The 20,626-nt window shown below is 27.3% G+C and overlaps 5 protein-coding genes across 6 annotated transcripts; 4 read left to right on the top strand and 1 right to left on the bottom strand.

Moving 5' to 3' along the window:
• Positions 1-570: 570 nt before the first annotated feature.
• On the top strand, positions 571-2,456 carry LOC128956095 (uncharacterized). Its single transcript, XM_054301778.1, has one exon. The coding sequence runs from the start codon at positions 571-573 to the stop codon at positions 2,380-2,382; it is 1,812 nt and encodes a 603-aa protein (XP_054157753.1). The 3' UTR covers positions 2,383-2,456.
• Positions 2,457-2,719: 263 nt separating this feature from the next.
• On the bottom strand, positions 2,720-5,642 carry LOC128956094 (uncharacterized). The gene is made up of 3 exons (XM_054301777.1): positions 4,581-5,642; positions 3,239-4,505; positions 2,720-3,107 (listed from the first exon to the last, which is right to left on the bottom strand). The coding sequence occupies exons 1-3, from the start codon at positions 5,527-5,529 to the stop codon at positions 2,720-2,722; spliced, it is 2,604 nt and encodes an 867-aa protein (XP_054157752.1). The 5' UTR covers positions 5,530-5,642.
• Positions 5,643-7,294: 1,652 nt separating this feature from the next.
• On the top strand, positions 7,295-10,856 carry LOC128955009 (protein ABHD1-like). Its single transcript, XM_054300634.1, has 4 exons — positions 7,295-7,550; positions 7,826-7,992; positions 9,015-9,817; positions 10,453-10,856. Exons 1-4 carry the CDS (start codon positions 7,323-7,325, stop codon positions 10,635-10,637), a joined length of 1,383 nt encoding a protein of 460 aa, XP_054156609.1. The 5' UTR covers positions 7,295-7,322; the 3' UTR covers positions 10,638-10,856.
• A 2,845-nt stretch (positions 10,857-13,701) lies between these two features.
• LOC128955014 (oxidation resistance protein 1-like) lies at positions 13,702-15,337 on the top strand. The gene is made up of 4 exons (XM_054300641.1): positions 13,702-14,222; positions 14,312-14,464; positions 14,568-14,746; positions 14,834-15,337. Exons 1-4 carry the CDS (start codon positions 14,088-14,090, stop codon positions 14,967-14,969), a joined length of 603 nt encoding a protein of 200 aa, XP_054156616.1. The 5' UTR covers positions 13,702-14,087; the 3' UTR covers positions 14,970-15,337.
• Positions 15,338-18,110: 2,773 nt separating this feature from the next.
• Positions 18,111-20,543, top strand: LOC128955012 (elongation factor 1-delta-like). Of its 2 annotated transcripts, XM_054300637.1 has the most exons (7): positions 18,111-18,168; positions 18,299-18,416; positions 19,123-19,317; positions 19,622-19,697; positions 19,752-20,009; positions 20,083-20,208; positions 20,297-20,543. In XM_054300637.1, the coding sequence occupies exons 2-7, from the start codon at positions 18,306-18,308 to the stop codon at positions 20,449-20,451; spliced, it is 921 nt and encodes a 306-aa protein (XP_054156612.1). In that variant the 5' UTR covers positions 18,111-18,168; positions 18,299-18,305; the 3' UTR covers positions 20,452-20,543. The 2 variants fall into 2 exon arrangements, with proteins under 2 accessions (XP_054156612.1, XP_054156613.1); XM_054300638.1 differs by lacking the exon at positions 19,123-19,317 and having other exon boundaries at positions 18,117-18,168.
• Positions 20,544-20,626: the final 83 nt, after the last annotated feature.

Raw genomic sequence — 20,626 nt, 5'->3', positions numbered from 1 at the left:
TATATAAAAATACAGATAATTAGTAATAAATATCTTCTTTTTTTTTAAAAACACATTTTATTTTAAATTAATTAAACACTTATGTAATAATATATAGTACATACTGTAATTGGATTTAATTTTTAAGTATTAATTACAACCAATAGATAGCGCTAAGTGTACTGTATTGTAATTAATACTGTACTATCCACTTATAATACTCTATGCAATGCTTGCTAGTGTTATACAGGCAATGATAACCGCTAAGGGGCTAAAACATTGTATAAATACAATATTAAACATACAATGGATTTATAAGCATTTTCTCTATGTCTATATGTTTTGTAGACCTATGAGTGTAAAGCATGAACTTTAACACATAGTCTCACATGTTTTGCACACAATTTTTGTTGTTATGAAATACAGTATAAATTCAATCAAAAAATTAATTTTAAAAAAAAAATAAATTGATTTTTAATTAACAATTAAATTGTATTTTAATTTATTATTATTTACTAATAATATAGTGTTTTAAGTATTTAAATGTTTGTATAGTTTTGTTATTATTATTATTATTTGTTTACATAAACAATGACTGATAACTCGTGTTTCGGCGATATTGTCAAACATAATAACAATTTTGACCAAACATTGGCCACAAGAATCAGCCGCTACTGTAAATGCAAATCCGACGGTAGCGGTGGCGACGGTGGCGGCAATGGCCACATATTGGTAACCGAATCGGTCAATTTGGTGGCCAATTACGATACAAAATCGGGTACCAATTTAGTGCCGACCGAAAGCTGGATTTTTCCGCAACTCAATCGACTCGACTTTCCAGTGGTCACCTATCGCGACAAGAATGACGGCGGCGCCGAATATATGCTGGCCATTCAGGAACCAAACTCGTTGACAAAGTGGACGTACGGCGGCAGCAGCGGTCATACGGATATCAAGACACGAGTGGCCAAATACTTTGTGAATACCGCTATCGCCGGTATTATTGCATTGGACAACAATAATAACAACAACGGCCAGACACCACCGGCGGCGGCTGCCATTGAGCCGATTGTTGTCTACGCTAACGGCTATTGTCAGATAATGAGCGAAGCCATACAAACCCGACGGGTAGAGCAGCAGCAGTCGATTATCGCCGACGACGAGTCCATTGAATTTATCGATGGTTTTGTTGACCAGGAAATCCATGGCGCGATTGTTGTCTATTTGATTACCAAAGCCGCCGCCACCGCCGTTGCCGACAATGATTCAACTAATAATAGTCAACAAATTAAGTCAATCTATCGGCTAGTGTTCAGCACTGATACCAATGTAATTGTTAAGACAGATCGCCAACAATTGTTAGCCAATCAATCGTTTACCAATTGGTCACTCAGTTTGAAGACTAAAACGATTTTGAGTGTCGCCAAAAAATCGCCGACTAATGATAATCAGTTTGTTATTTATTCAATGGATGGCCAATCAGTTACCGAACTGTTTCCATTGGTCGGCACATCTATGAAACGTATAATCAGTTTGTCGGCAACCCGTTTGGGCAGTGTCTGTATTATCGGTCAGACCATGGATGGCAACTACGGAATGGAATTATGGGAATCACAGTACGGGTCACGACTTGGTGGCCGACAACTAGTTTTACCGTACGAACCGATGCCTAACGACTCGACAGTAATAGACGATACAGTTTTTATAACATGTTTTAAAGGTATTCTAGCGATTCCTCTAAGAGTACAGACCATAAGTCTGTCGCAAATTGTTGGCAAAGTTAAGACATCAGCAAAACAATCGGATTTTGAATCGGATATTAATAAACAATTGAAAAGTATTTGCGAAGATTTCCAAAAAGTCAAAACAGATGATTCGTTTGACGAGATTATCAATCGGTTGACTGTAATTGTCGAACAAATGAATGGTATCATAGCTGAAGAGTTTATCTTGAAATTGGTTCGAATTTGTTCGACAAAAATCCAGGAAAACCGAAATAGCGAAGACCTGCGGACACTGTTGGAGACATTGTTGTCGTTGCCGTTCAACGATATGTTTATGATATCGCAGTTGAAATCATCACAATTGTCTTGGGATCAGATTCTGGTAATACTGGAACTCTTATCCGATTTATTACCGTCGAGTAAACACCAGATATTCGATTGGATATCTATTCTAATGGATTCACATATTCAAGAATTTCTAATGAATCCAAACGATACAACTGTTAAAGTATTGGAACAAATCGATAGTAAAGTAGATCTTTCCGGTCAGTTGTTTGAAAATATGGATCAAATTATGGCACTAATGGATAGAATTAGACATAAAGATAAACTACTAATCAATGATAACAAATCAATTCAACCAATTGGTCAATACTGTATACAAATATTAAGATTTTAATTATTAATAATAATTATTATCATTTATTTTATATATATATATAAGTAATAAAACAAACAAATTTCAAGATATAAAAGTTGATTATTATTTAAAACTAAAGTATATAAAAAACAATCATTTATTTTATTACTAAAAAAAAATTTGAAACATAAATCATTTGTACTATATTTGCGATTCAAGTGTTTAATTTGATTTTGTTTTCATTGTATAATAATTACCTAATAAATCTAAAAAAATAAAACTATTATTTGCCTAAATATTTTTTTTTATGAAAACAATGTTTTTTTCTCAATAAATATAATAAATTACAACAAATAGGATATGATTTTTCTTTTAGTTAAAATTGATCATCAATTTCATTAACTAGTAATTCAATAAAATTATAGACAAACAGTTTGTTTGAATAACTATTGGATAGTTTTGACAAACAATTGTATAGAAATTGTTTTACTGATAGTATATCTAAAATATATGACACACAGGGACTGGTAGTAGTAGTCTGTTGTCTGATCTGTGAATAAATAATATCAACCGTTTGCTGAACATATGTGTCTGAAGATTGTTGTTGTTGTTGTCCATCAACTGATCCAACCATTGATTGGTTGTTGACTTTATTCCTCTGCTGTCGACTACTATTGTTTGGCCAAACAGACAGATGTAATGAATGTATTTGTTTGATAAACATATCATTTGTTACGACATTAACTAATAGTTCGCTAATAAGTCTATAAAAAAAAATTAAAAAATAAATTTAATTATATTTAATCAATCAATCATTAAATTTAGTCTAAAAATATTATAGTTATAAAAATAATAATAATTTTAAAGTAAATTATTTAAATAACATAAAACAAACTTTTCAATTGTCGATCCAAATAGTAATTCAATAAGTTTTGACAATAATATTAAATAAAATATTCGTAATCTGTTTGTTAGAGATTGAATGAAACAATCAATTAGCAGAAGACTAGATGATGATAATGAAGATGAAGATGACATCAATTGATTTAGATTTTTTGATTGCTGTAAACATTGGATCAGATCCGCCGCCGACTCTTGACTAGTAGTAGTAGTAGTAGTAGTAGTAGTGGTTTGCCATTCATTAATAGTTGGATCTTCGCATCCATCGCCCAGAGAACGGGGACCAAGAATTGCTGGTGAATTGACAGCTAATAAATCATCAATGATTGTGTTGTTATCATTATCGTAGTCATCATCACCGGTGATGATGTCGTCTATCAAAGTATTATCACAATTAGTTTGTTGCCAAATAATATCCAGTTTTGTTTCCAAATGCATCAAATTATTGGACTCGACAGCTGTCTGTATGGATCTAATTGATCCAACTTTTTCAACGTCCGATACCTGCCGTTCGCCAAATGTCGGATCAATTCGACCGACTTGTGCTTCAATTGGCAGTGCATTCTTCATGATTGAACTGATGGCTCCTTTGACACCCCTATACAGTGCTCTATCAATGTTAGGCAACAGTCGATCGGATGATTTGTGGCCAATAAAGACAATATTAGCATCACTTCCATAGGCCAAGAATTGTTGGAATTCTTTGCTATCGACTATTGGCTGACGTAAGCAAAGCTGTTGCAAATAGTTTTGCAAATAATGTCGTCTGAATTCAATGGTTGACACATCCAACCGGGTATTTGTAGATCCCGTGGCAAATGATAGCAAATTCTGGGCCGTTATCTGTATGGCCGACGGCTTTCGTATGCCTTTCATTAGCCGTCGAAACAATTTCTGTCTTTCCAATAGTTTTTGCAAAGTTATAAATTCACTGAAACGCCGATAGACTACCACTCTCTGATGGATTAGGTATTGATCTTCACGTATGATGTCATTGTCGTCATCGCCATCAACATCATCATCACCGATACAGTCGCTGATTTCTGTCTTAGGGAACAGTCCGTCGTATTCAATGCCATACAAAACATAGGAACTATTGTTAGAGACTTTGTTTTCTTGAATATCTTTGATGACTAGATTTGCTATAAGTTTTTCGTGATCGACATTTTCATCGACTTCTAGCGCTTCCACCATAAGATCGCCGCCACCGATGGACTCGTTGTCGCTCAAGTCATTCGCTTCAGTTGATCTCAAATTGTTATCTTTAATTAAAAAAAAAGTTTAAATTTTTTTTTGTGTCAATTAACTACTAATCACATAATTTAATCAATAAATACCTCCTCCTCTTCTTCTTTCATCTTCTCGTTGTTGTTGTTGTTGTTGTTTTTGTTGATTACAATTGGAGTTTACTCTCAAAAGTTTGTTAATATGTTTAATATTAGATAAGTTGTCGTCGACTTTAATGATATCAATTGTTTCATCAATGGTTTTCATTGATAAACTAGTTGTCACACCACCACCACTACTACTACTAACACTACAACTGATGATTTCAGAGACTTTTGAATCCGTGTCCAAAGTCTTCTGATTATTATTATTATAATTATCTATAAGTTTGTGGTCAGTGTTCTTAAGCAACAAAACTAATAGATTTTCGTAAACAAACTTTTCATCTGATATCAGATCAATGATCGGAATGAATACGGAATGTGTTATCAATTGTTTAATAATAACAAAAACAGACAATTCTTGCGATGATAGCTGTTGTCGTCGTTGTCGGCGTAGACGACAATTGTCGACCACTGAGACAATCTCATCGGTAGCCGTAAGCTTGAGAAGTCGGTCAACAATTTTTCCGACTCTTTGCGAATCGTTTGCCGTATCAATGGTTGTAAGTCTTCTGTTGTCTTCTTGATTCAGATGTTTCTTGACTAAGACAAGTGTCTTCTGGAGAAACAGTTGTTTGTCGATACGTTTGAGACATTTGTCGTACAGATCGGTAAAAATCAATTGCAATATATGCTGCAAATCGCCGACAAAATCACGATTATCGCTACCAATCAGATCGTACCAGAAGTCTACATATTCATCGGTAATCAATTGGCCTATGGTTTCGGTCTCGTTGTCGATGGACAGCCGATTGCCGCAACAATTATTGTGTTCATCGACATCACCATCAATAGGTCTACTACTACTACTACTACTGGTATAGACAAACCTCTGCAGCAGACCATCCAAACTGGTCATCAAATAGTCGTCAAACCGGATCCTAAGTTTTTCTGACATAATTGTTGTCCATTTGTTTAGGGCATGACTTTTGCGGTCGTCATCGGCAGCGGCGGCGGAGGTGGCGGACAGTTGGTCATCACCGCTGATGATAAGCAGATATTTTACGATAAGTTTTGACACCAAATAGTAGTTAATTAAGAAAATTGCAATTAATGTTATTATTAATAATAATATTATTAACATTTTTTCATTGATTTAATGTGTGATTATAATTGTTGAAACATTTTTTGTGGTTTCAATTGATAGATGAAAAAAAACTTTTTTTTTTTGCTTGTTTTACATAATTGAATAAACTATAGGATATAGATATGATAATAATGTATATAAAATAGTAGATTAACCCAAAACAATGCAGTTATTTAATTATATGATAATATTATTATAACTTTATATTATATATAATATAAAAAATTATTTATTTTGTTAAATAACAATAGAAATTATAAAATAATTTTTTTTTAAATATAATAAAAATATAATCAATGAATTAATAATAAACAAACAAAAAAAAACAAACAAAAAATTTAGCATGCTAAATAAATCAAATATCACGTGATACAGTATTTTTTTTAACATAAACATTTAAAGTACATGTACAGTAAACAATATTTACATATACATACCACATTTGTGTATAATAATACATACAGTATATACTGTTTATTATATACTTAGTGTTATATAAAACTTTGTATATATTAAATACTATAATATATGTAAAAATAACTGATACAGCATTAAATTTTTACATACATATTGATACAATACATTATTTAATTGAATACACTGTATAAACAATAAAAACAGTTAATTAAATAAACATTTTTTTGTTGAGGTTTTTGAATATATGATTTTTTTTTGTATACAGTATACTACTAGTTATACTGAACATTATAAAGTTATAAAGTTTTTTACTTTAATAAATTTTAATTATTATTATACCTGTATATTGTTTAAAAACTTTATGGCAATTTATTTGTTTTAATATATTTAATTTTAGATTATTATAATTTTTGTTGTAAATATTATGCATAAATAATATTATTGTAAATATTGTTTGAATAATAAAATTTATTATTAATTGTATTTTTTAAAGTATTATTATTGGTTGTCATAGTATCGCACTGTATATAAAATAATTTAAATTTATTAAAAAAATTTTTTAATACAGTGTACACACTGTATATACATTGCCAGCATAGGCTATCAGTTATACTGTATATATTGTATATTTAAATTTATATATGAATACATATATATATATATATATATATATATATATATATTAAATCTATACACACACAGTATCGACTAGTTTATTGTGCGCCTGAAATATGATTTTTTTTTAAATTTATTTAGAAATACAGTATAGTATATATAGTATATCTGACAGTATATTGTCATATGTTATACCAGTTTAGTGTATACACTGTACTGTAGCTGTAAGTACAGTAGAGTACAACATATACATAGCATAGCATTGAAAAAGCATTACTTTATTATTATTATTATTATTATTATTAAAGCAAATAATAACTAAAAATAAATAATAACTATAAAACATATTTGAATACAACATTGAAATAATAATAATAATAATAATAACAATTCAAACCAAACATAAAAGTTTCAATTGTTTGATGAAATAGTTTTTATATTAATATCCAAAACATTATGTGATAACTAAATATATGATATAATTATAATAATAATAATAATAATTAAATAAATTTATTTATTTTTTAATAATAATAATAAATCCGTCGATATTTTTTATTATACCGCCGAAGATGACTACCGAACAACAACAACAACAGCAGCGATGGTCAGTAATGTCCCGATTGTCGTCCATATCGTTGCTGTCGCCGTCGTCGGCCGACTATATTACCGAAATGTTTGAAATGGTCAGCATATGGATGGATCAGTTGACAGCATTTTATCTATCCTATCCTCGATGGTTTGTGGCCATCATATTTGCCATTGTCTTCTTTATCTATTATCTTCGACAAGTGGTTACGGTATGTATTAATTTGTCATTTTATCGGATCCGCGACTGTCTGTCTGTCTGTATGAGTGTGTGTGTGTGTTGTGGTGGTCAACATTACCGATGATGATAGTCATTGATATTATAATGTCAAAGCTATTGATGGATGGGATCAGTTAGTATGTGAATGATTGTTGTTGTTGTTATATTTGTGGATCAATTGAAGTGATTGATTGATTGAATTTTTATTTAATTTCTCTCTCTCTCTCTCTCTCTCTCTCTCTCTCTCTCTCTCTTTCCTCACACCAGAAACCGGCCTTTTTCTGTGCCGACGGAAAGTTTCGATGGTTTTTGTTGGCCAACTGTTCGAAGATTCAACGAAAATATTGGCCACCAATTTGGGCCATTCAGACACACATACAGACAGCGTTGGCCAACTTTTTGCGCGGCCGACTACCGAACCTACCCTATAGACGGTAATTAATTTTATTAATTTAATTATTACTATATATATATTAATAATTAACTAAAATTTAATTTTTATTGCATTTAGTTTTTTTTTTAGTTAAATAACTAAATTTTACGTTTATTTATAACTGTTTTCTATAATTAATATTAACCTTAAAATATAGATAGTTATGTTTGACCTATAATTAGGCTATAAATCAATAATAATATTTTTTATTTTGTTTAAATGCTTCACTAATTTATTGATGTTTTCTCTCTCTCTGTTTTATATAATAATTTTATTTGATATTTATTGTCCATTAGTTTTAATAGTTTTATTTCTCTCTCTCTCTCTCTCTCTCTCTCTCTCTCTCTCTCTCTCTCTCTCTCTCTCTCTCTCTCTCTCTCTCTCTCTCTCTCTTAAAATGTATGCTTTTATTTCAATAATTATATTATTTATTTTTTCTTGTTTTATAAATTTTTTTTTATGTATATATATATAATTAGTTATTAATATAGTATATAACATATGAAAACTACAATTGTATAGGAAATTGCTTTTCACGCAATGATTTATTGAATAATAATAATAATAATAATTTTTCATTATTATTATTATTAACTTAAAATAGCTATCTCATTAGTATAACAAATTAGTGTTAGTCATAAAGAAAAACTTGAGTTGCAATTAAAAGCAATTCAATAGTATTTTTGCAATTTTATAATTTATTTCTTAATATTATATATTTATTTTGTAATTTTCTCTATAATATATAATAATGAATTTTATTTAACAATTTGTTTGGCAATAATCACAAAAACTATGTTCAAAGTCCACAATTCAATAAGTGTTATCAAATCAAATAATATAATAATTTTAATTATAACGTGATTTAGATTTATCTCAAAATAAAAATAAAATAATGTTAACTAAAATATTTATGAATAGAAAGATAGAGAGAGACTTGAACTTTGATTTTTTCTGACAGGATATTAGTTTTAATTTAATTATTATTTAAATAAATAATTTTTATTTAAAAAAAATTATCAGTGAATATATCTATACACCCGATGGCGGTCTTATATCACTCGATTGGTACGATCCCGAAGCCAAGGCCACTACGACAACAACAACAACAACAACGACTACCACGAGGACCAGTGAACCCGTGCCGAGCTCGTCGGGTACGACAATCGATGACCAATTGAAACCGATTGCATTATTCCTGCCCGGACTGACCGGCGATTCCCAAACTGAATATATTAAACCATTGGTTCCCGTTGCCCATTCACTCGGCTATCGGGCCGTAGTGTTCAACAATCGGGGCCGGGGCAATATGAAGCTGACAACACCGCGTTTCTATTGCGCTGCCGATTACGATGATCTTAAACAAGCATTGCATCACATGCGCCGACACAATCATCCGGAAACAAAAATAGTGGCCACCGGTATATCGTTGGGCGGTATTGTATTGGGACGCTATCTGATAGATATGGGCGACAAAGCGCTGGTCGATGCGGCTCTACTGATATCCGTTTGTTGGGATCTATTAGCCGGTGCCGAAAGTCTAGAAAAACCCGGTCTAAACTACAAACTCAATCAACATCTGACCCGATCTCTGTTGTATATAATCAACGATAATAAAGAAATGTTTGATTCGGTTATCAATATTGAAGATCTAAACAAAAGTAAAACATTGAGAGAGTTTGACGAAAGTTTTACAATCAAAATGTGGGGTTTCAAGAGTGTTAAAGACTATTATCTACAGTCTAGTCATAAGGGAAAGTTGTGTTGCATTAAGCGGCCGACACTTTGTCTGAATGCTGCCGACGATATTTTTGCACCCGTTTGTGGTACGTATAGTAACAAATATATATATATATATGTATGGGTCGTATATAATGTTATAAATAGTATCAGTTTAACCTAAATTTTTATCTGGCTACTTTATTATATATATATATATATCTATATATTTAGTATATAATTTATAGATTAGAAATTTACTAAAAATTTTGAGTCTAATTTGGGTAATTTTTTGTTGTTGAGGAAATTATGTATTGTCAATATTTATGGATAATTATGACAAACTATATACAATATGTATTATTCAGGGGGTATGGCTAAAAAAATACCCCTCCCCCACTAAAATCCAAAACCTTGCATAACATTGGTATTATTAGAAATTTTTATATATAGTATTAGTCATTCAATTATTATTTTAACATTACTTATCTAAAACTTATTAGTTTTTATTTATTATTTTTTACTGTACTATTTACCTGTACTTTATTAACTAAACAAAAACTTATCGCATTGTTGCTAATATAATATATTAGCAAAAAAATGTTAGAAATTTTTTGTTGTATAGAAAAACTAAAATTTATTAATTTCCTGTCTCTCTCTCTCTCTCTGTTTTAAAATTGTTATTAATTATTTTGTTGTTGTTGTTGTTGACAATTGTTTTTTATTTTCAATACCATAATAGCACTTCCAGTCGATGAAGTAGAAGAATCCAGTCACGTGGCAATGATAGTGACCTCCCGGGGCGGACACATCGGCTTTATGGAAGGCTTGTCGCCGTTTATGCCGTTTTTTACCGAAAAACTTTTACACCAATATCTCAGATCGTTGGCCAAACTCAAAGACATTAAACGAGATTTGATTTATTGATTTGATTGATTGAATCGATAGTTAATTATATATATTTTTTGGATAATTTTTTTTTAGTTTTTTTTAAAAAAATGTTTTAAAGGTTATTTTTTAGCTAGACTATTTTATTTTATTTTTGACGATAACCACAACAACGATGAACAATGAGAATAGTTTTTTATGTAAAAAAACAAACAAACAAACAAATTCTTATATATATATATATTATAAATGTGATAATTAATTAATTACCGTATAATTGTAAAGTAATTTTTAAAATTGTTATTAATATTCTTGATATTAGTAAATTAATAATTATAATAATAATAGGATATTATATAAATTATTTTTTCTATAGTAAAACAATAATAATAATTACCGTAATTAATAATATTAATACCAAAAATAAAATATTATATATTCTGATATATATAATAATAATAAACAATTTGTACCGAAAAAAAAACAAACAAACAAACAAAACAAATTTGAGGGTTTAATTAAAGAAAATTAATTATTTTTTAAAAAAATATTATTAATTTTGTCACACAATTTGTACCGCAAAAAATAATAATGCTTTACAACACATGCTTTGACCACATATTGTATATTAAATTATGTTTTTGTTATTTATATTATTTAAATTAATTTTTTCATGTTAGTTTTAATTCTAAAAAAATTGTAATTTTTAATTTTATTTAAACACATACACAATATTTGGACAGCATTTTAAAATAATAATTGTTTTTTGTTTTATTTGTTTGATGTTAAAGTGAATATAAAATTTTTTGAATGTTTTATTAATTTATGTAATAATTTTGTTGTTGTTTTTTTGAAAAAAATAATAATTTAAATGATGTGTTTACTAAAAATTAGATAGATATATGTATTTTAAATTATTATTATTATTTGATATTATTGATTATATATATATATCATAGTATATATATATATATATATATATATATATATATATATATATATATATATATAAACGATAGATGAAAAAAATATTGATTTTATTTTTTTTAAAAAAAATATTTTATTTTTAGTTTGTTGCCCATCACTAATTTAATCTATTATATAATGATTGCTTATATATATATATACATTTAACATATTTAACTGTATATATATATATATATTATCTATCTATCAATAATATTGTATAACAACATAAAATTTATCATTTTTAAAAAATTATTCCCCAAATGGTAGGCAACCAACAACCAAAAAAACATATGTCAATAAATAAAAAATAAACTTATATATATATATATATATATATATATATATATATATATTATATAATGTGATCAATCATTAAGCCATATATATATAATAATAATTACTGTAAATTATTATTATCTGATGTTTGACGATAATTTATCAACATGGATTATTACTATATACTGTATATATATATATATATATATATATATATATATATATATATATATTCTATAATACAGAATCTATGTATATATATATATATATATATATATATATATATATATATATATATATATATATATTCTATAATATATAATCTATATATATATATATATATATATATATATATATATATATATATATATATATATATATATTCTATAATATATAATCTATATATATATGTATTTTGTAGCAACTAGCAGCAGCATCATGTTGTTGTTGTAGTTTCAATGATGATATAAATAGATATATATGTTCCCAACAACAACAACACACAAAAAACATACATAAGTCAATAAAAAAAAGTATCAAGGGCAATCGATGTTGTCAATTTTTATTATATAAATTATCATATATATACAGTGATATAGTGTGTAGTTCACTGTATACAGTATATAGTGGTTACATATAGAGTTGTCGATCAACATTTCCAGAGAGGAAAGTTCACTAATAATAATAAAAAATTCCTGCAATTTTCACTGAAAATATGGAAAATATTTTATTGTTGGAATTGGGAAATTATATATTAATATATATATATATATACTAGTTACTAATAATTAGTACAATAAATACTACCAAAAAAACTTAAATATTTTGCACACACAAAAAATTATTAAATTTTTTTAAAACTAAATTTCAATTCAATCAATTTAGCTTAAACTATTTAATCAATATAACTTAAAATTTTTATATTTTTAATATATATTTACGTTTTATATTTGCAAATATTATAATAAAATGTGTTGTTTAGAGTTTAATAAGGTGGTGGGGTAGCACAAATAAAATAAATTTCCTAGGAATTCCCGGGGAGGGAACATAAGGAACTTTTAGGAAAATAAAACAATGGGAATGGAATCAGATCTACCACTAGTAACATGTAGAATTATTTATGATGCTTAAAAATCGCACATGGGGGAGTTGCTTGTAGTATTAAGTATATATTGTATTGCATATTATATGATTTTCTGTATGTATGTGTATGTGTGTGTATGAGTGTGTGTGTATGTATGTGTGTGTATGTGTGTGTATGTGTGTGTATGTGTGTGTATGTGTGTATGTGTGTGTATGTGTGTGTATGTATGTGTGTGTGTGTATGTGTGTATGTATGTGTGTATGTATGTGTGTATGTATGTGTGTGTGTGTATGTGTGTGTGTGTGTGTGTGTGTGTGTGTGTGTGTGTGTGTGTGTATGTGTATGTATGTACGTATGTCTATCGGTATACAGCGTTAGTTATTTATTTGGCTTATTTTATTCCCCTCCCCTGCCCCCTGACCCCCATTACGATTACATAAAGTGAATGTCAACTTTACTATACACTGTACTATATATCAACACATTTTATCAATTTTAACGTTATTTACGTATAACTATTTTGTTTGCTTTCACTCTCTCTCTCTCTCTTTCTCTCTCTCTCTCACTAACAGTCAATCACATACTAATTCAATCAGTGACTCATTTATTCACCAAAATTTCATTGACTCACTCACTCACTCACTATACTCTCCGATTCTCTCTCAGTATTAAAACAATACAATATATATACAGTAATATTGAATACAATATTATTTTTTAATACAACAAAAAAAAAACAAATTCAATGATAAAATATTTTCAATACTTATTAGACTTTTAACTGTAGAGTCAGTCAGTATTGCATTTTGAAAGTGTTTTTCTCTCTCTCTGTTTAACAGTGAAGTCACAGTCTGTCTGTATGTTTGGTGTCTGTTATTGTGGTGTCTGTTGTTGACATGTCTTTGAAAATCAATGTCTTTATTGATGTTAAATAAACAACAAAACAAATAAAACTCTTTGAAAACACAACATTATATATAATATAAATGGCTTAAAAAAAAAATAATTAATTAATAAATAAATATCATATAGTTTTTTCTTGGGATCAGCTCTGAGATCCAAGAGTTTGTTGTCGTTGTTGTTGGTGTTGTTGTCTGCAATCACTGACCACTGAATATATCATTTTATTTTTAATTATCATATAATATACTTCCCATTGAATGCAAACCAACGGTGTTATGGGTGACACCAGTCGTCCACAAATCAATGTCCACAATAACCCGCCGCCGCCAGACCTGCCGTTACCCGATCTGATCGGTTCTACCGATATATTAACCGATGAAAGACGCAAAAAGGTATCATTCATTACATCACTTAAATTAATGAAACTAATTGTATCTTTGATTATCATCATCATTGTTGCCACACAATTGGTTGGGATCAGCTGTGCAGACACCTTCCCGCCCGAGCCGAAGGCTACTCGTGGACACTGATCTACAGTTCGGCAAAACACGGGTTCAGTTTGAAGACATTGTATCGCGAAATGAACAAATTCGAGAGCCCTGTCCTCATGATTATCGAAGATACCTACGGATCGGTATGTTATTGTTTGTGACAACCATCTGGCGGTCACACAGTTGTTGTTGTTGACTGCCATTAACCGCCCGATAACTGTTTGTTTGTTTTGTTTGTCTTAACAGATATTCGGTGCACTGATATCCTGTTCACTTCGTGTCAGTGACCACTTCTACGGTACGGGCGAAACATTTTTGTTTACTTTCGGTACCGATTCATCGCAGCTACTGGTCTATCCGTGGACCGGCGAGAATCTATTCTTTGTTAAGGGCGACCAAAATAGCCTATCGCTGGGCGCTGGCGAGTATGTCCTAATCAAAAATGTCGGATCAATTAGTTTTGATCCAATGATTTTTAAAACCATTAATTTGTTGTTTATTTTTTTTCTCAGCGGTAACTTTGGTCTCTGGCTGGACGGCGACCTATTCCATGGCCGATCTCATCCGTGCAAAACGTTTGGCAATTCTATGCTATCGCTTGAAGAAGATTTTGTGGTCAAAGCACTGGAGTGTTGGGCTTTTGTCTGAGATGTTGATGGACTAACTAATCACTAAACTACTAACTAAACTCTTCATCAACAAAAAAAAAGATAACAAAAAAACTAATTTTCTGACATTTTTTTCAAAACAAAAAATGCATTTCACACACGAATCCCATTAATGTTTTTATTTGATTTTTAAACACAACAACAAAAAAATCTCTTATATATTTATATACATATATTAATAATATACAGACAGAGGAATCTATATATAAATATTATTATTTTTTTATAACTAGTATTGTATTTGATTCCGAGCGCTACCATTATATTAGGGGATATAAACAAAAGCAAACAAAACTAAATAAGAGATTATTAAAAGAAACTAATTGTTATTATTATTATTATCATTATTACGGTACTACTAAACTAGTCATTAATTATATATATATATAAATAGAAATTATTTGTTTTTTTTTAATTAATTAATTAATTTTGAAGCACAAACAAAATTTGAATAACAACAAAATAAACCAAATCTTCATTATTTTATTTATTTATTTTTTAGATAATAATAATGAAGAGAACCAATCATTGAAAATAAAAACAATCCATGTTTTAGGTGCTAAACCAATATTATTAAAAAATATAATGTATTATAAAACATAAAATATTTATTATTATTATTATTTTAATTATATATATATGTATATGATTTTTTAAAATTGTTATTTAAGGCAATTATTTATTATTATTATTATTATTTATAAATATACATAAATATTATTTTCAACAAAAAAAATCACAACTATATATATATATACCACATATAAAAAAGTTAAATATATTTAGTTATATACTGTATATATATATATATAATTATTTTTAACAAAAAAAATGAATTGCAAGTGAAATCAATGTTTTTTTTTGTTAGTGTTTTGTTTAATGATTTTTAGTTTATTTTCAAGCGAAATGAGATTACATTTATTGTGTATTTTAAATGGTTTTCAATGTAAATATATATATTAGACGAGACAATTGATTTCACCCAATGAAGGCAATCATTAACTTATAAATTATTTGTTTTGTTTTTTTTTGAAGACACGATACAACAAAAAAAATTATTATAAAAAACATTACAAACAAATAATTGAGAGAAAAAAAATTAATTAATCATAAATTTCAAAGTATTATTATTATTAAAAAAATAATTAAATAATAAGAGGCAAAAAACAATACTATATATAAATATATTTTATTTAATTATTTATATTTAAGACTTTATCTAATGGTTTATTAGATAATTTCTCAATAATTATTGTATAAAATATTTATATCTATATATATATATTGCCTCTTATTATAGTCTCTATATCGTAAACCAGTGGATCAAATGAATCATTCATTATTTAAATAAATAAAAAAAAAATGAAATGTATTTTCCAATTATATATATTTATAAATATATATATATATAATGAAAATTTATATCTAATTTTAACTGATATATATATATATATCTATATATATGTAGACTTCCATTAAAAATTTTACTAATAATAATAATAAATAACTAACTAATAATAATAATAATAATGACTAATGAATTGATAGAAAGGACCCAACAATTTATATATATATATATATATATATCTGTAGACTAAATAAATACATTTTTATTAGTATTAGTAGTATTATTATTATTAGTAGTAAATAGTTTAGTGGTAAAAATAACATATATACAGTACTACTGTATATACTTTACAAACAATTTACAAAATACATATACATTTACACCAACAACAAGCAAACATTAAAAATTATTTTTAAAAAAAAACAATTTTCAATTAGTCGAAACACTTATCAATATTTTTTCTCTCCAAACAAAAAATAAATTAAAAAAAAAATTGTGTATATTTTTTTAGTGCAAATAAATTCATAGCCTCTTAGAGAGGATAAAATAAAATAAAACAAAATGAGAGATAAGAAAATAATATTTAATAATTGTTAAATAAAAAAAAGTGATAGATATTTCAAAAAATAATAAAATTAAAATAATACAAAACAGATCAATCATTATTATTATTATTATTACTATAAATGTATCATATTTTAGATGTATTTTGAAAATAATGATTTTTAGATATATATATATATTATATATATTATTAATATTAGAAATTTTTTCAAAATGATTGTACAAAAAAAATATATATATATAATGATTTCAATTAGTCTTATTAAATACCGGTATAACACAAACAAACAAAATTTTTAAAAAAAAATAAAACAAAATTATTTTAGTATTTTTATTTTGTAAATATAATGTAAATCTAAAGCACACATACATATAAATAAAAAGTTTTTTTTCGGGTAAATTATTTATTAGACATTTAACTTAAAGATTATTATTAATGTTATTATTATTATAATTATTATTGATTAGTCATTTTAATGATTTATTTGTCGACATTTATTATCAAATAACAAACAAACAAAAAAAAATAAATAAATAAAATGAAAAACGAAAATGTATTGACAAAAAAATAAATAAATAAATTTTATTTGAATAAATAAATAAATGAAAAAAAACTATTAACTAAAAGATTCAAAAAAAAATTGAGTATTTTTTTTATTATATTGTATTTTATTGTATTATATATGAAATTGATTATCCAATTTTGATTAATTGAATAATCAATGAAATGATTGATTAATAAAAAAAATATATTATTATTATTATTATAACTATATTTTTATTCATCGATCGATTTAATAATAATAATAATTATTATTATTATTATTATTATATTGTTATGTATTGAATCAAATGTAACGCTATTTGCGATCAATATTTAAGAGAATTGTACATCAAGTGTATACAGAATCTGAGGGCCATCAGCAACAAGCGTGACACTAATATTATATAAGGGGGGACTCTATTAATCAAAATTTACATTTAAACTACATTATTTATGGACAGGTTTTTTAAAAAACACGTTGTACATTTATTTTATATTAAAAAAAATTGTACATGTCAATTTAACACACATTTATATAGTAGTGTATATGTGGCCATAATATAATTATTATAATTAAAACATTTTTAATTATTTAATTAATTTATAGTTATTTAGTTATTAATAGTAATTGTATTATAAATTTTTTTTAGTTAATTTATTTTATTATTTTTAATTCAATTGTTTTTTTTGTTTGTTATTTAACTAATTACATACTCATTAACTGTAAGTATTATTTTTGAAGTTAAAAAATAATTTTATTTTTAAAAAAAAACTAATTTGACATTAAATTTAATCATATTTTTTTTATTTTAAAAAAAATTAAATTAAATTTAATATTTATTTATTATTTTAGATTTAAAATGTCGGTAGACTTGACAGCATTGGCCAAAGAGTCGGTATGGACTGAAAAGTATAGATATGCCGACGCAGAGAGGGATTACCACTCGTCGGGCGGCACCAACTCATGCCATGTATTGATCTGATTGATTGAATTAAATTAAATTTAAATTAAAATTAATTGTTGATAACATCACCCATAAAATTGATCCCATAATCATTTCCTTCCCCTATATATATACATATAATATATATATATATCTAATAATTATTAATATATTTTTTGTTTTATTTGTGTAATTACCGGTAATTTTTTGGTTTCACAACTTTTTTTTTGTTAATTAACACACAATTAATATGACTAACAATTAATTTTTTGTTTTTATGTTTTACTTAACTATTATATCGTAGTATTTGTTATATATCGTAATTTTTTTTAAACTACAATACAATTACCGGTACATATTATTTACAATAGTTAGTAGTAGTAGTAATAATAATAATAATAGTTAAATGTTATATCTTTTTCATATAAATCTTTTTTTTTGTTTAACTATAAATTAATTAATTTGTTTTACATTATTTTTTTTCACACATTTTATGTTTATATTATGTTTATAGTCATATATATCATGTATAATATCTAATATCATATATATATATATATATATATATATAATTAGTGTGTGTTTTTTGATTTAATCGTTTAATTATCATTTATATTATACATTTAGTTTATATATAACTTATATAACAACTTATTATTATAATAATTATATATCCAATTGACATATAATCATATAATGAAACTGTAATATCACTGTATATTTATGTGTTTAGTTTAGACAATCAAAGCAATGTTCTTCACAATCAGCAAAATGTTGTTCTTCTACTTCTACTACTACTACCACTTCTTCTTGTTGTTCTTCAGCGACCACTACTTCACAATCAAAGAGCAATTGTTGTACTAATGAATCTTCTATTGTCTCAGATCTAGTGAAAGTTCGCCAATTAATTAATAAGACATTAGAGTCTGTGAGTAGCAAACAAAACAAATGTATTTTTTTTTTTGAAAAATCCAGAATTAACTAAAGCATGTCTTTAAAGATTTTTTTTAATGGATATCCTCTTCAAACTGATCCCATCTATCTCTCCGACCTATAATCCCAATCACTAATACACTTAACCCATAACTTATTATTATATTTATCTGATTATATATATATATATATATAGTTTTTTTTATTAACTACCGATTGATATATCATAATTGATTATATCATTGTTGAGATAATTAGTTATCATATTAATTGCTTTTTTTGTTGGTTGTCTTCAAAAGGCTGGAACCGATGGCTGTAATCCATACGCCGATAGGATTAACAGTTTGGAGACAGAGAATCAATCGCTTAAGAAATGTTTGTTTAAGAAATCTATAATTAGTTTTTTAATTACTATTATCTTTCAAATAGCTGTCAACCAATTGACTGCATTGGTATCGAAGTTAGAGCTAAGAGTGTCGTCGCTGGAGAAGAGCTCGAGTTCGCCGCCGTCGGCGACAGCGGCCGCAACCGCTGCTAAACCAGTGGCCAAACCGGCGGCAACAGCTAAAGCTGAAGACAACGATTCGGATGTAGATTTGTTTGGTTCCGATGATGACGATGACGACAAAGAGGCTGACGAACTGAAGAAGAAGAGACTGGAAGAATATGCAAACAAAAAGGCCAAAAGTAATGATTTTGAAATTGTTTTGTTGAGATTTGAGTTACAATTTCCGTATGTTTTCCACCCCCACCCCACCAGAGCCCGGTGTGATCGCTAAATCGTCGGTCGTGTTGGACATCAAGCCCTGGGATGACGAAACCGATATGAAGGCCATGGAAGAGAATGTGCGCAAAATCGTAATGGACGGTCTAGTTTGGGGCGCCTGTATGTTATTATATATGGCCATACACTTACCGATTGGGTTAATTGGGTCTAATCTAATTGTTTGTTTGTTTGTTGTTTTAATTTGCAGCCAAATTGGTTCCGCTGGCCTACGGTATCAAAAAATTGCAAATCGTTATTGTCATCGAAGACGATAAGGTCTCAGTCGAAGAACTAACCGAAAAGCTGGAAGAACTGGAAGACTATGTCCAGAGTGTAGACATTGCAGCGTTTAATAAGATTTAATTGAATTTTTAATTGAAATAACGGGTAATTTTAGCACAATAACCGCTACCCCCCGTCCCCCCACTAATTTAGCATAATTATAATTAAAACTATTTTTTGCCTGAAAAAAATTAGATGCAAAATAATTGAATAATAAAAATTTTTTCATTTTAGAGAATTAGTTTAAATATTTAAT

This window comes from Oppia nitens, unplaced genomic scaffold (genome assembly GCF_028296485.1).
Source record: "Oppia nitens isolate AA-2021 unplaced genomic scaffold, nextdenovo-longstitch-racon4-pilon3 scaffold2_pilon_pilon_pilon, whole genome shotgun sequence".
NCBI lineage: Eukaryota > Metazoa > Arthropoda > Arachnida > Sarcoptiformes > Oppiidae > Oppia > Oppia nitens.
The sequence above is the reverse complement of the archived record's forward strand: the minus strand, read 5'-3'. Positions and strand labels throughout refer to the sequence as shown.

Bases quoted from the DNA above. Each gene is read 5' to 3' on its own strand.
- LOC128955014 (XM_054300641.1), top strand. From the start codon at position 14,088: ATGCAAACCAACGGTGTTATGGGTGACACCAGTCGTCCACAAATCAAT. The intron at 14,223-14,311 runs GTATCATTCATT...GGTTGGGATCAG, and splicing joins CCGATGAAAGACGCAAAAAG to CTGTGCAGACACCTTCCCGC. The intron at 14,465-14,567 runs GTATGTTATTGT...TTGTCTTAACAG, and splicing joins TCGAAGATACCTACGGATCG to ATATTCGGTGCACTGATATC.
- LOC128955009 (XM_054300634.1), top strand. From the start codon at position 7,323: ATGACTACCGAACAACAACAACAACAGCAGCGATGGTCAGTAATGTCC. The intron at 7,551-7,825 runs GTATGTATTAAT...TCCTCACACCAG, and splicing joins ATCTTCGACAAGTGGTTACG to AAACCGGCCTTTTTCTGTGC. The intron at 9,818-10,452 runs GTACGTATAGTA...ATACCATAATAG, and splicing joins TATTTTTGCACCCGTTTGTG to CACTTCCAGTCGATGAAGTA.
- LOC128956095 (XM_054301778.1), top strand. From the start codon at position 571: ATGACTGATAACTCGTGTTTCGGCGATATTGTCAAACATAATAACAAT.
- LOC128956094 (XM_054301777.1), bottom strand. From the start codon at position 5,529: ATGTCAGAAAAACTTAGGATCCGGTTTGACGACTATTTGATGACCAGT. The intron at 4,506-4,580 runs GTATTTATTGAT...TTTTAATTAAAG, and splicing joins TGAAAGAAGAAGAGGAGGAG to ATAACAATTTGAGATCAACT. The intron at 3,108-3,238 runs GTTTGTTTTATG...TTTTTTTTATAG, and splicing joins TTTGGATCGACAATTGAAAA to ACTTATTAGCGAACTATTAG.
- LOC128955012 (XM_054300637.1), top strand. From the start codon at position 18,306: ATGTCGGTAGACTTGACAGCATTGGCCAAAGAGTCGGTATGGACTGAA. The intron at 18,417-19,122 runs GTATTGATCTGA...TTATGTGTTTAG, and splicing joins GCGGCACCAACTCATGCCAT to TTTAGACAATCAAAGCAATG. The intron at 20,209-20,296 runs GTATGTTATTAT...TTTAATTTGCAG, and splicing joins CGGTCTAGTTTGGGGCGCCT to CCAAATTGGTTCCGCTGGCC.